Raw genomic sequence first — 15,397 nt, 5'->3', positions numbered from 1 at the left:
AATATATCAGCTTTTATGACCGAGTTGCATATTTTTTCAGAATCTTAATGTAATTTTAAGCCTTAGGCTTTTGATGTTCAAGTTGGTAACAGATATGATGATTGTTTTTATAACTTTAAAGCGGAAATTTTGTACAGCGATTTGTCAGAATTTTCACGTAACTGGAAATCAGCATTTCCCAAACTTTCCAGGTAGTCGAGCTTTTATTATAATATTACAGTATATAAGCATTGAGAATGCTTTATTGATTAATACTAATGTTTTATAAAAGCATAATTACTTTTATATATGAATTCCACTTGTATACCAAACTGGATCATTACTGGTTCTGTATTTATAATAAAAGTGTCCTTATAATAAAATATTGTTTTACTGTATTTTTAATTACTTTCATTTAAGTTATCTTATGTGAATATAATTTTTTACATAAACCCTTATTTTTGAAAGTTTCATAGCTTTCACTTATTGTCCTGAATACCAAGCTAATACATAAAATTTAATGAAAAGAAAAAAAAACTTTTTATGCTTAAATATAAAGAGCTACATTTCAAGAGCTTTCATTTCAAGATAATAAATGTTATTGAATTATATTATACAAATGATTCCCAATCTAAACTATGTACTACCTTGATGCTTCATGGCAGCATGAAATATTCTGATAGTTTTTTAGAAATTATGCTTAAGCTTTCTGATTTTAGAATAGAACCACTGATGTGCTAGTGCCCTGATAGGAAAATCATCCAAATGCTGTACAAACTTGTGTTATTGAAAAGTACTCTTCAGCTTATCAACTGGCTTCAAAATTACATTTATGTTGGCAGTGCCAACAAGTTTGCAAAGATTTAAGATCAGAGTTAAAGTTTAATCTGAATTTGCTCTATAGATGGAAATCTTACTAAGCCTATCGCAATATATATAAGATTTGCCATTTGAGAATTGACTGACTTTTGGATATCATTAGAAGAAAAATAATTTGTGAGTGATGTCATGCTTATGTGAAGCTGGGTTATCAGTGGTAAGTGTAATAAAGGTGAAGTATCATCATAAAAATTCATCGTGGAACAAGAAATGATATGAGTATACACACAACAAATTGTCACGATTGTCACACTTTCAAGATTTCAAAAGATTTGCCATGAAAAACAGTTCATTCATCCCACTAATTGTGATTCACTTATTTAATGATATACTTTTTAAACTAGGTATTTATTTAGTACTTTGCATGTAAATTGTTTCCAAATTTAAAATACATGTTTCATTTAGTTCTTAATTTAACCAAGCTGTTCTGACTGCCATGAAAATATTCTGATACAATTAGAATGCTGTAAACTGAAAATGTTTGGAAACCACCACACTGCATACTTATCTTGTCACTATTTTTATGTAATTTCCTAACATGCTGTAATAATATGTTCTTTTAGTGTTCTGTACCATGTGGTGGAGGTCAGCAAACCCGTAAAGTTATGTGCTTGCTTCAGAACTCTGTTGTTACTCATAATCATTGTGATATCCAGTCACAACCATTTGATGTTCAGCCATGTAATATGCATCCATGTGATGAAGGTACTATTGCTTGTTTTAAATAATGCATAAATTTGATATTTTATTCTTATTTACATGCATGACTTCACAGTATCTCAATTTATGAGGTATTTGAAATTGTGTATACAGCATAATTTTCAGTGCACTACTTGTTTTTGATCCATAATGTTATGAATGAAAAATATTCATAGATATATTTAATGTAGTATAAAATTTCTGTAAAGCATTATTAGATATAACTAAACTCAGTGGCACAACAGTCCTAGTGGGCCATGGCCTGCAGTTACGCGATATCTGCTTTCCTGACCATGGGCCCCAGGGTGTGTGAGCATATGCCCTGAACAACTGGTCAGCTTTTTGCAGGAAACCCTGGTGTTTAGTTCCCAAGCGAACTTGATATTCATTTTATCAACCAATTCAAAGGATGAAAGGCTAAGTCAACTTTGCCCAGCCCGGCAACTGAACCCCGGACCTGTGGTGCCGCTGCACGATGTGCTAACCACTGCAGCACTGAGCCTCATTATTAGACATACATACATAAAATAGTAACAATCTGGAGTATTTTAAGAGATTAATGATTGAATTATAATTCTGAGAAATGGTATATATCTGGTAACTGATATATAGTGTGGTATGATTCCTTTAGTTCAGTAGAAGGTTTTTCACAAGTTATTCCTCTTACTAAGTTATTTCTCAAAAACTGTTTTTTAAATACTAATAATTCAATAAATCTCTGATTTGATCTGATAGTTATTTAGTTTTGCTTTTTAAATCTACGCATTTATACTATAGGTACTACATTTAAAATATAAGCTGGGTAGTGTTTTTTTTTTTTTTTTTTAATATTTCTACACTCTTTTCCCACAGTATTATTATAATACATGCTTGTGCTTTTAATCAAACAGTATATTACAATAATGTATTTTCATTAGCAACAGTTTTATATTCTCATTTTAATTACACATATATTTATCCAGCTCTTTTACAGAGTTATTTCACATGTTTTTTACATGCCAAAATGTTAGTTTTGTACTGATGAATTTAACAAGATGGGTGTTTCTTTATATGTTGCCATGCATAATTTCGATGATTTTGTAAAAACTACTTTGACACAAGGAAGAAAAGATATCTAAGTATATGACAAGGTTATAATGACAAAGTAAATTAAAATTGATCAATTTTATTGACATTTATGAATGAGTATAGATTTTTATTAAAATATAAAATTTTTGTAAATATGTTACTTTGAGGCTACTACATAATGACTGGTATATTCTTGAATAAAACCAAAAATTAAATAAAAAAATTTTGAAATTTCATTTAGTAACATGTTTACCATTGTTGTTTAAACTTGTTACCATTCAGTGGCTAGTTTTTATCTATAAATTCTCAGTGAAAAAGCTTTTCATCTCTTAGATGTAAGGATATTGGTACAATATTCCTGATATCTTCATTTTTGACTTTTTATCGCTTTCAAAAAATTTGTCAAGTCATTAACAATTTGAAGTTTAATTGTAATTTCTAGAGTATGGTGCAAATGGAAGAATTTTGTATGCTAGCTGTATTCATTTTTATCCAAATCCAAAGCTTTTTTTTTTATTATAGAGAATTCATCATATTTTCCTGACATAAATCATTAAAATCTGCTCATGTTAGATATCAGCAGTATAATTCTTTGTGCATATGGAAGAAGCTTGTGTAGACCATGCCGAAGTCCTTTTTTATGTCATCAGAGGGGAAGTACTTTCTTTTGTATATGGACATTGGACTTTAAAACATGCGGATACATTTACAAACATCCCTGCCTTCTCTTGGATTTGAACCGGGCAAAGCGACGGCAGTTAGTGTCGCCAACCGTTATTGCAGTTTATTGGCCTATATTGGGTACATTGTGTTATGATCTAGATGTACTAGATCATAACACAGTGTACTAAATCATAACACATGTTCATTATACTGAAAGAGAAGTAATTCACTTAATGCATGCATCTCCTTGTGAGCACCAACGGAAGGACACTGTTAATTGAGATACAGTTACAATTACATACATACATACATACATACAGTTTATTTAAAGTTACAGTTTTAGGTATATGAAATAATACAGTTAAATAAACAGCTAATAAGAAAATAAGATTTCAAAAGTCCAGTTACGGTTAAAACACCACAAGTATTTCAAATATATTTTCTATGTGATAGTATATTAACAAAAATTACTGCATTTTTTAAGTGTTTCCAAAATCAGTTATTGCAACTAATTTCTTAAACAGAAAAAGTATTAAATGCTTGTAAAATTAGACTTGGGGATATGTTTGTAAAGATGTATACAAACTGTGAATTAATTTTTAAAGTTCATGAATTCTTATTTTTATAACAATAATCCTTTTTACTTTTTCTACAGATGAAGTTATGATTGTGGGTGGTTGTCATAAATCTAAGTATGGTTGCTGCTTGGATGGTGTAACTCCTGCAGGACCTGATTTTGAGGGTTGTCCTCTTGATGCTTCAGAACAAGATTGCAGAGAATCAGAGTTTGGATGCTGCACTGATGGTATTACATCAGCATTAGGACCTTTTGGGTATGTGCAATAAAATAGTTTATCTTTTAAAAATGGGCTGAAACACAGTTACTAGTTATTATAAATTCATTGTTTTTCAGAATCTAAGCTTGAATTTACTCTAGCATTTTTATGTTATTTGAAAATTAAATTATAATATTTCAACAAAACATTGCAAATATAGACTTGGGTTTTGATCTTCTGAACATAATGAATAATAAATTATGAGTGATTTCTTTGGCAATGTAATTAAATTTTTTACTGTACAGTTAGATATACTATAAGGTATTTCTCCCGCCTTCTTAGCATGCCTTTGTGGTGTAGTGGTCAGCACACGCAACGTGTATTCGAGAAGTCTGTGGTTCGAGGCCCAGCTAGGGCATTGCTCATTTTTCACATCTCCTGCTTTCAAAATACCTAATAAATCTATAGTAGTACCCAAACTAATAAAGTTGGTGGATGAAAATTCTCCACCACCAGGATTTGGCGATTGGGTCCCCTAATCCTCAGTCACCCTTTAAAAGGGAAAGTATATAAGGTATTTCTCCCACCTTCTTAGCATGCCTTCATAGTATAGTGGTCAGCATGCTCGACGCGTATTCGAGAGTTTTGTGGTTTGAGTCCCGTCGAGGACATTGCTTATTTTCCACATCTGCTGCTTCAAAATAACCTAATGTCTCTACAATACTATCTTGATATTTTCAATCAGCATGGTCAAATTTTTATTTATTTTGTTGCTTTGAGTATTTTGATAAAAATCTAGGTATTGCATTATCTGGTGAGCTATTAAAAGAGTCATACATGGATTTTTCTCAAATGGAGGCAGAATGCTCCATAAATGCAAACATAAAAAAAAGGAACTGCATAATGAGAGAGTTAAATATGACTATTTTTGTCCATTAGACTGGTAAAATTATGGTGTTGCTTCAGTTCAAGCAAACACAAAGCTAATTTCAGAATGTTATCAAACTAATTCAAAAGAAATTCTCCAGTTACCTGAAAGTTTTATAACTAATTATACTATTTTCCGGAGTCGAAGGGAACACTTCGGTAATTTTACTTACATGATAGTTTCATAATTTTTACTATTAAATATTTAAAATATGTTCTACCTTTATTAAAAGTCTAAATAATTTTGAAATAAATTATAAAATTTCTTTTTCCTGTAAAAGGTTACTGTTATTTTGCACATATTGTATTTTAAATTACTTTATTAATATATAAGTTAATGCTTTAGAAAATTCTATCTTGTGAAATTTAACTGTGAATATTATGATAATGAAGAAGAGGTTTGCTAAATCAAGTTCAATAATTCATTCACAATGTTTCAACAGGATGACTTAATACTACATTTAGAAATTATACTATTCATAAATTTTTGCTGACAAATGGGAAGACCTGTTTCTATGTTGTTGCATTTTTTTATAACTAAAATATTAAACACAATCATTTAGAAGTACACATATTTATTAACAGTTGTTATATAGTAAACCCTTGACCATCTGGGAAGCTCAAGGAATGCTAAATTCCAGATATGTGAAAATTCTGGACAGCATATAGAAAATGGAATTCACATTAGGAAAGTCAAATTAGTTCCTGCCCTAAAATTATTTGTTATCAACTTGAATATCAAGTCTACATTTAAAATTAAAATTTTGGAAAAAAAAAGGATTTATTTCAATTTTATAAAAATTTTATAAAATTTTATATATATTTCACAACTTTATCCAATTATGAAAACCCACCAAATATGTTGGTGGAGATGTCACCAATCATTTCAGCAGAAGTTTAAACAAACATTATTCTTTAATTTGTAGGTAATAAAGAGATCCAAATTATGGATAGCATATAAAACACTTAATTTCTCCCAATTTTTCTCATTACATCATCATCATTTATCCATTTTCAAAGTCTTGTATTATAGCTTTTTCTGATGGCTGGATCCAAAAAGCATTCCCACTTCTTGCAATCTCAAATGTCAATAATTTTTTTCAAAATGTGAGGAAAAAGAATACAATACAGCTTATAACCTTCTTTATAAAAATCAAACCAGCTTACCAAGAATTAATTTACTTCAATTTCTTATGATTATGATAAAAACTTCTTATGATTATTTTGTGATGTCATGCTTATCCATTACTGGTACTAAATTGCAAAATTTACGTGTTAACAGCATTATAAGCTCTATAATGACATTACAAATATCTCATTCAATAAATTTTAAAGGAATTTTTTTTCTAAAATTCTGAAATATTTCAGTTACTTGAGTTTTCCAGTTAGTTGAATGCCAGATTGTTGGGTTTCGCTGTATCGTATTTTTTACAACAAGACAACTTTAATATATCAGTTACAATGTTTGGACATTGCAAACCTGTATTTTATTTTAAGCGTGGTGGTTTTTTTTATTGGTTTTATGTGGTTATTTTATAATATGATTCTGAGAGATGACATACTCATTTCCATGAAAGCATGTTATGACTAACATTTCATCATTACCAAGTATATTCTGAAACCTTTCGTAGTACATCTGTAGATCTAGCAAGATCGATTTGTGTGTACTTCAACAAAATCAGGCTTTGTTTTGTTGATTTTTGACATTAGAGTAGGAGAGTACAGACTGCTGAGGAAGTCTGTGAAGAGATTTCTTCAATGAGTTTTCTGGATATAGTTTTACATATGTTACTATTTTACTATTTCCTCTGACACCAGTACTTTGCTATCTGCATAAATATCAAGAACACTTCCTATTCTGTTAAAATTTTCACCAAATTTGTAAGTAACCACTTTGCTGGGGCATCTTACGATCAAATCTACCCAGCCAATCAGTATATTGGTTAGTGATGCTGAGTGCTGTACCGATGGGCCCATTTACGTATCCCTGAGAAAGCAGGGATTTTTGTAAGCATAGTATCTGTGCAGGAGGCACTCAAAATACACATTGAATTGAAAGAAAGTTTTTTTGAGAGATTGATGGCAGAGAAGACAGATGGGATATCATCAGACCAATCCTCAGAATGTTTTACATCAAAATTGGAGCAGAACTACACTGTTAAGGAGGTGGGACTATAGTTGTGCAACCAGTCGTGAAATTTTGGTGTCCCACCCACATCTACCTGTACCTATCAAATCTATTTAAAAAAAAAAAAAAAAAACTGTTGACTTTACTTGAATGAGTCTGTCTACCAATACTGCAAATGACGAATATATGCTTTTATAAAATGTAAAACTCATTTTCTGCATAAGTCTCATACACCAAGCAGAAAACTTGGAGAGCATAACTGCACTCTCACTTCTGAATGTATTCTAGCAAGCACCACTGACAGCTGAAAAAGAAAAACATGAATGACAATTGTATGGTAGGTCATCATCAATCTTGATGCAGTGTATTGTCAAACACTAGACTGAATTTATTTTCTCCCTTTTTCAAAATATTTTTAGTTTTTATTGTGTATTTCATGTTCATAAATTTTTAATTATTTGAAATAATAACATTTTCCTGTTCTCGTAGCAAAAACATTCATTCATTCATTCATTCATTATGTGACAGTGCATTATCATTAATGAACTAATTTAAATTGCTGAAGTATTTATATATTTTTAAAATTTTCCAGGAAAGGTTGCCCTAAACTAATTAATTGTAATGAGACAAAATATGGATGCTGTCCAGATGGTGTTACTGCTGCCAAAAGTGCCGACCAACTTGGCTGTTATGAGGACTGTGACAGCTCTCAGTGGGGTTGCTGTCCTGATGGATTTACTCCTGCTCTTGGAGAAAATAATGCAGGTTGTAATACTGAAGACTCAAATTGCAAAGATACACAATACGGCTGTTGCCCTGATGGTTTTACCATTGCTACTGGAGCTGATTATGAAGGCTGTGATTTGGATGTTTCATCTGGAGAAGACTGTGTATTTTCAGAATTTGGTTGCTGTCCAGATGGCATTAAAGCTGCTGAAGGTCCCAATATGCTTGGTTGTTCTGAAAAAACAGTGAAAAATATAAAGACAGATTGCAAAACATCACTTTATGGATGCTGTCCAGGAAGTACAGTTCCTGCTGAGGGCCCTAATTTCTTAGGATGTTTTGAAGGTAGTGGTGAATATGAAAGTGATTGTGAAAATACACTGTATGGTTGCTGCCCTGATGATGTCACTCCTGCTAAAGGACCACATTTTGATGGTTGTAGTATTGACATAAAATTAGAAACCAATGCTACAAAGCAAACTGATGGTGGTTCTTTGAACAGTTGCAGTGACTCTTTGTATGGTTGCTGTAAAGATGAAAAGACACCGGCATTAGGACCTAATTTCCATGGCTGTAAAGACACTGGAGAACCTCATTCTCATCATTGTGAAAATACAGTGTTTGGTTGCTGTCTGGATGGAAAAACTGCTGCATTAGGCCCTGATAAATTTGGTTGCTGTCATTCATCTGAATATGGATGCTGTCCTGACAATGTTACTGTTGCTACAGGGCCACATTATGCTGGTTGCAGTTGTCATACATTTCCTCATGGTTGTTGTCCAGATGGTATAACTGTTGCAAAGGGCTCAAGGTAAATGCTGTTTAACTTATTTTTAAATTTTGATTATGAAATTAAATATTTATGTAATATGTATGATATATCAATAAGATCTGGTATAAAACATTACTATTATCAGTTATAAATGAAAGGATAGTTATTTTTGTTTGTCTTGAACAGAATTTCCTCTCTGTCTTGAACTGATTATTCATTTTCCCTTTGAGTTCCATTTTTTAATATATTAATATTTTATTGCATGCTTCCATGAGTATTAAGCACTAAAATGTAGCTTTCAGTTTCTTTTATATGCTAGTTGTAACAAATATTGCTTAATTGAAATATTAGAGATATGAGATGGAGGATTACCAAATTTATGCTTGGTTTTCATAGATGCTAGAAGTATACCCGTAAGACCCATCGGTTTTTATTTCATGGCCTTCTAATAGGCTGTATGACAAGTCATTTTAGAGAAACACATCATTCAGTGAATACTATTTGTACACTACCCAACATTGAAAATGCAATGCCATGAAGGAGTGACCAGAAAGAGATGAAACTTGGGAAACAGTGAGAGACAGATATAAAAAATAAGTGATTTTTATTTTGAAATAATATGCATAGTACAGAGTAAAAACAGTGTTGGCTCAGTAGATTCTAGGCCCTCCTTAGACAGCGATACACGAAGCAACACGTCTAGGTACAGAGTCAATGAGACTATGGATGGTGCCCTGAGGAATGGCTCAATATTCCATGCCAACTGTTTGCCACAGTTCATCTTCTGAATGCGGCAATGGGCGGAGTCTGAAGTGTCATTCAATCACATCCTAAATATGTTCAATTGGTGGGAAATTAGGAGAGAATTGTGAACAGGAAAGCATCTATATGCCTTGCAGAGCACATGGCCTTATGGAAGCAGTATGTAGTCGGATGTTATCCGGCTGATAAAGGACATTGGGCACTCCCTGAAGGTAGGGGGATGTCACCTGCCACAGCACATCATCCCCTAAGGTAGGGGAGTGTCATTGGCCACAACACATCATCCACATATCATTGGGCCATCATAGTGCCCTGAATACGAACTAGAGGTGACCTTCAATCGTACGCAGTTGCACCCCAAAACATGATGCCGCATTGTCACATGGTGGGTCCCTATGCCAAGTATTATGCTGTTTATGATTGTGAAAAACAAAGACGCTATTAAATGGTGTTTATGATAGTGGAAAAATAAAGACACTATTAAATGGCTGAAGATGCAAAGGGGATGAAATTAATTATCAAACAAAGATTAGAGATGTTAGAGCGTGTTAAAAAATTGTGATGCAGATAGCAGAAAAGCTTTTATATGCAATATTTCACACATGACATATCTATTTTTAATATTAAACAATAGGAAGAATGGGTTGATTATTTTCTTTTTATTTCCTACTGGAAAAATTTGTATGGTATATGTCCAAGGATCTGAAATGGATTAATGATGTATCCTAAGGTACCACTGAATTAAGAATCAATTGATAATTATGAATTAATTCATAATTGCTGGTAAGCACCAGCAGATATAATAGTGTCAGTATGTTACAACTGGATAAATGTATATATACAACAGTAAAAATAGTATTTCTAGGTTGCCATAAATTGCTTCCCAGCCTATACTTTTAAGGAATAACTGCTTTAGAGAGTAAGAATATTTAATGTATTTTACATTCCTAAGTTTATTAAAATATGCTATTCCTAACATCATTTATGAATTACTCTCATAGTAAACTTGATTGCTGATAATGTATGTTAAGAAAATAAGCTGGACTTTTATTAGGAGACATTAGGGTGAATATGGTAGCATGTTCAACTACTGGTAGTCATAAAAACCCAAGTTACTTTTATTTCTTATTTACATTTGAATTTTGCTAATTTTTTCATGAAATTTGTTGTTTTTACAACAGTACTTACTAAAAAATTTTTAAACTGATTTGTGAATTTATTGTTTTTTTCCTTATTGGTTTATTTTAAAGAATATAAAATTTTTTGTGAACAATTAATTAAAGTACTTTTTTAAATTTAGGTTTGAAGGTTGTTCATGTGAACATTCTGCTCATGGTTGCTGTCAAGATAACTATTCTTATGCAAAGGGACCTAGATTTGAAGGCTGTGAATGTGAAAATATGCTTTATGGTTGTTGTCCTGATGGTTTAACCCCTGCAGTAGGATTAAATGGAAAAGGTTGTGAATGTCACAAACTGCGATATGGCTGCTGTCCTGATGGTGTAATGCCTGCTTCAGGTCATAATTATGCTGGGTGTCCTTGTAAAACTTTCCCATATGGCTGCTGTCCTGATGGTAGAACAGTTTCTAGTGGGCCAGATGCTGAAGGTTGTCCTTGTCAAGCAATGACTCATGGATGTTGTCCAGACCATAAAACACCAGCTAAAGGTCCATATAATGAAGGCTGTCCCTGCCATTCTCTGACTCATGGTTGCTGTCCAGATAATCAGACTGCAGCATTAGGTCCTGATTATTTAGGTTGTCCATGTATGTCAATGCCATTTGGATGTTGTCCAGATAAACAAATGGCTGCAAGTGGTCCAAATTTCCAAGGTTGTCCCTGTAAAACGATGGTTTATGGTTGCTGTCCTGATGGAGAAACTACAGCTAGTGGTCCACGCTATGAAGGATGTCCTTGTAAAACATACCCATATGGTTGTTGTCCTGATGGTATAACACCTGCAAGAGATCAAAATTTTGGTGGATGCAAAGAAAGCAAGAAAGATCATAAGAATTCAGTAACATGTAAGTTTATTTGGTCAAAGTATGAAATGCGTAATGCAAATCTTCTTCATCTACCCAAAAATGCATGAGCATTCTGCAATGATGTAAGAGATTATGTGTGAAAAGGATTGTAGAGCTTGCCTTTATTCAAAAGGAGGGGAAAGCAGCAGTAATAATAATAATAATAATAAAAAGAAGTGCAAGCTAATTCAGTATTAGTCAGATACAACCAAGATATCACATGACAGAAATCTAATTTTTATAGTTCTGCTGTCTGTAGTATTTAAAAATATAAGAGATTTCTATACATTAATTAATTAATTAATTAATAGCTTTATAAGTAGAAAAAATAGCCTGATTAATCAAGTAAAAGAAATTTTTGAAATAACTTTTATAGAAGAAATATATAGCAAAACCAGTAATTGCAGGCAATGGAAAATTTATCAATTTTTTCTCAAGTTAATCTAATATTTCCTTTCAATGAAATTTTTCCTGTTTAAATGAAAATTTTATGCTTTTTAATTTAAAAAAAAGAGTCAACTTTTCTAAATTGTCCAATAGTTTTATTACTAGGAGTTGATGATATAATTGGAAATGAACCATTCAGAAGCTGTAGATGATACTGAACTTTTGTTTGAGAATTAGATATAAGGATTATATATTTTGAAAATTTATTATTATATATTACTATATGCCATATTTTGAAAATGTCTTGCCTATATTTTGAAAATGTCACAAAAGTTACGAGTCATGCGTATTTATAGCTCATTTTAAAAACAATAATTTGTCTTTTAGTAATTATTGAGGTATCCAACTCTATGGTTTCACTTCATCTTATACCATTTACCAGATCTGATTACCATTATTCAATGACTTTTTCCTACCTATCCCTCCAAGATAAATGCTTATTCAGTCTCCACTATGAGTTCACTTATGAATTTAATTGCCTAAGACATTTTTAGAATGTATACTTGTTCTCATGCTATCCATATTATGCTATTCTGTTGATAATAATTATTGCAATATTTCTTTTCTTATCTCCTCTTATATGGCATACAAAATTTCAGAGATGTGTCCTGGTTTAAGTATCCCCCCTTTATATTATCCAATAACACTATTATTTGAATTTCTACAAATTATTTTAAAACATGGCTCCCTACTCAGTTATAAAGCATATGAGAATCAGTAAATTTACAATATAAAAAACATACCCTAAAAGCCAAAAATGTAAAAAGCTTCATTACTTCGCATTAGATTTTTTGACAATATATTTAAAATTTTGCAATTTCCAAAATCATTGCTATCATAAATATTATTTTTGTGTTTTTCAATAGTCAGCAATGAAAAAAGCAGAATACTCTTGCTAAAATGTCCGCATGCTTTTTTTTTTTTATGCCGAAATACACACTGTTGCATGTTATTACTTAAATTTGTTCGTTATTTACCATGAAATTTGAGGACATTTAAACTTTAATTTTTGACTCGAACAGACCTATTAAAAAAATACATTTCTTAAATCTACTTGTAAACAGGGCTGTGGAGTCAGTAGGGAAAATGACTGAATCTGACTCTGACTCCTGGAATTTTAAAGCTCCCTCATATATATATATGTGTGTGTGTGTGTGTGTGTGTGTGTGTTTAACCACATACACATAGTTTACAGGTTATTTTTTTTTAATATAAAAGAAGTAATAGATGATACAGGAAAAAATGGATGGCATAGCAAATTATTTATATTAATTAGCATTTATTATGAAATGGAAAAACTGGCGTTAGTTATTTCTAAGAAACAGTATAGCTTCGGCAAGATCTCCTTTGTTGGAGGGCCATAGATCCGATTTGATAAACTTCAGAGCTGAGAAGAGTTTTTCCACATTGACTTGAGTGGGAGGAAGAGCTGTTACTGTTAAGGCTACTTCTTTTAACTTTTCAGGATAGATTTTTGTAAGTTCTAAAAGAGGTGTCTTGCAAGCACAATCATATTTCTCTATTTCTTCAAAGGCCGTGTAAAAATCGTGTTTGTGTTTTTTCATTTTTATATCTAATTCGAATTCTCCAATTGTTCTGAGAATAACTTCATTCTTAACGAAAGTTCATAGATGGCTTTCTTTGCCTTTTTAATTTGTTCATCATGCAAGAAAATTCAGTGTTTTGGATCTACACATATTGAACCCAGCAAGATCTCATTGTCTAGCAAACTAGTTTCTCTTTTCTTCATCGAAGAAATGATTCCTTCTGCAATAAACCCACCATTTGAGAAAGAACAAACATCCCATTCTTCCATTCTCGCAACCTGTCAATTCTTCAGATTGCAACTTTTTTGTGGCTATATATGGTGTAGAAAGAAGTTTCAAATTGTGCAAGCTCATTCCACAGTCTTTCTGTTTGTTAGTGAAACATAATGATTATCTACATCTTCTAAAAAGTTCTTAATTCTAACAACCTCTTTATCATCAAATATGTACTTCCTTATCGCATTGCTCGATCTCCTTTGCTCCATTTCCTGCTCACTTCCTAAGGAATAGCATCAATTTTGGAGTTCTTGCTGCTGTTGCTGCTTACCTAAATTTACCAGTGAAATTTGTAACTAAATGAATCAGTTTAATCACTAATGGCAATTATCACATGCATTCTCCTCCCTTATATTTATTTATTAATATGTCAATAAAGTAGAACATAACTATTTATTAATGCGTATAGTCCATAAATAAAAGTAATAACTCATCTTGTCATATATAGTCCATAAATAAAAATAATAACTCATCTCGTCATACTATATAGTCCATGAATAAAAATACTCATCTTGTCATTAATTTTTTTTCAGTTCATTTTAATTTCATTTCAAATTCAAACTGTCCAACGAAAACTGGAGTTGCAGTCGACCTGTTTTTAGCGACTCCAGCTCCAACTCCTTTTACCCCAAAATCTGCCTGACTCCAACTCCACAGCCCTGCTTGTAAACATATGCTGAATTTGCTTATTTATGAATATAAATATTTGTTAAAGATGTTGTTAAATAGTATTTATTTATGCCTGCTTGAATATTATTGAATGTTAATTTTGGTAGTATTCAATTTCTTATGTTTTATTATTATACAGCTGCTAAAGTTTTAAAAAATTACATTTCTAGCTGAAGTTTGCAGTTTGCCTAAAGAACGGGGCCCTTGTCATAACTTCAGTATCAAATGGCATTTTGATGTAACATATGGTGGTTGCAGTCGCTTTTGGTATGGAGGCTGTGATGGTAATGGGAATCAATTCAATTCACAAGAACAATGTGAAAAAGTTTGTGTGAAACCCGAAGGACCAGGTATATATGTCAAAATTATTTTTTTAATGTTTGATAGTTTTATTTAGCAAATTTGAATAAAAATACCTTTTCTATTATAAAAATCTATATTTTAAAATGAAATGTTATGTAAATCGTTTTATATATACTAAAATAAATTAGAATATGAGCAGAGCCTGCCTTCATTTTTAGCATTTTTATTTTATGTGAACATTGGGGAAAGTCCCTTTCTTTACTCATGCAAGATCTAGTATTCATTATTTTAGGATATTTACATTTATTTCAAACTGATTTTTTCATATTTGAAAATAAAGTTTCATGGAAACAGTAAGATATGAGGAAGATTACAATTTAAGAACTTCAAAATGTCATTTTTCCATTAAATGTTGAAAATTAATTTTTTTAAGTTAAATATAACACAAATTAGCGGAAGCGTTGGGGCCTTACACGAGAAGCAACAAGTTCATTGCTGTCAATTCATTACGATATTGCTGATATTTTCAACAAGCCATGAAAACCTTTGCAGACACTTAACTCCCTTCATAACAGAAAATGTTGATTATTACAATTAGGTGCTTCCAAGCATACATGCATTTTCTTAAACAAAACTATTCATTTTGGCTTATTTTTTCAGAGTATCGATTTCTACAAGTCGGTGCCCATCTCATCTTTGATATTAGGTAGTGTTTTTAGAAAGCTTTTATTAAGTGTTGTATTATATATAT

General features: G+C 31.6%; 1 protein-coding gene across 2 annotated transcripts in view; it reads left to right on the top strand.

Annotated features, from left to right (window-relative positions):
• LOC118188907 (papilin-like) overlaps positions 1–15,397 on the top strand; it is a 345,995-nt gene that overhangs the window by 289,659 nt on the left and 40,939 nt on the right. For both annotated transcript variants that reach the window (XM_035359431.2, XM_035359432.2), the window contains 5 exons: positions 1,422–1,563; positions 3,944–4,121; positions 7,712–8,656; positions 10,680–11,404; positions 14,514–14,693. In XM_035359431.2, coding sequence (XP_035215322.2) covers positions 1,422–1,563; positions 3,944–4,121; positions 7,712–8,656; positions 10,680–11,404; positions 14,514–14,693 — 2,170 coding nt within the window. The remainder of the gene's footprint in view (positions 1–1,421; positions 1,564–3,943; positions 4,122–7,711; positions 8,657–10,679; positions 11,405–14,513; positions 14,694–15,397) is intronic.

The sequence above is a fragment of the Stegodyphus dumicola genome, chromosome 4 (genome assembly GCF_044657685.1).
Source record: "Stegodyphus dumicola isolate Sdum_Otavi_A_Nest chromosome 4, ASM4465768v1".
NCBI lineage: Eukaryota > Metazoa > Arthropoda > Arachnida > Araneae > Eresidae > Stegodyphus > Stegodyphus dumicola.
This window is presented reverse-complemented; position numbering and strand designations above follow the sequence as displayed.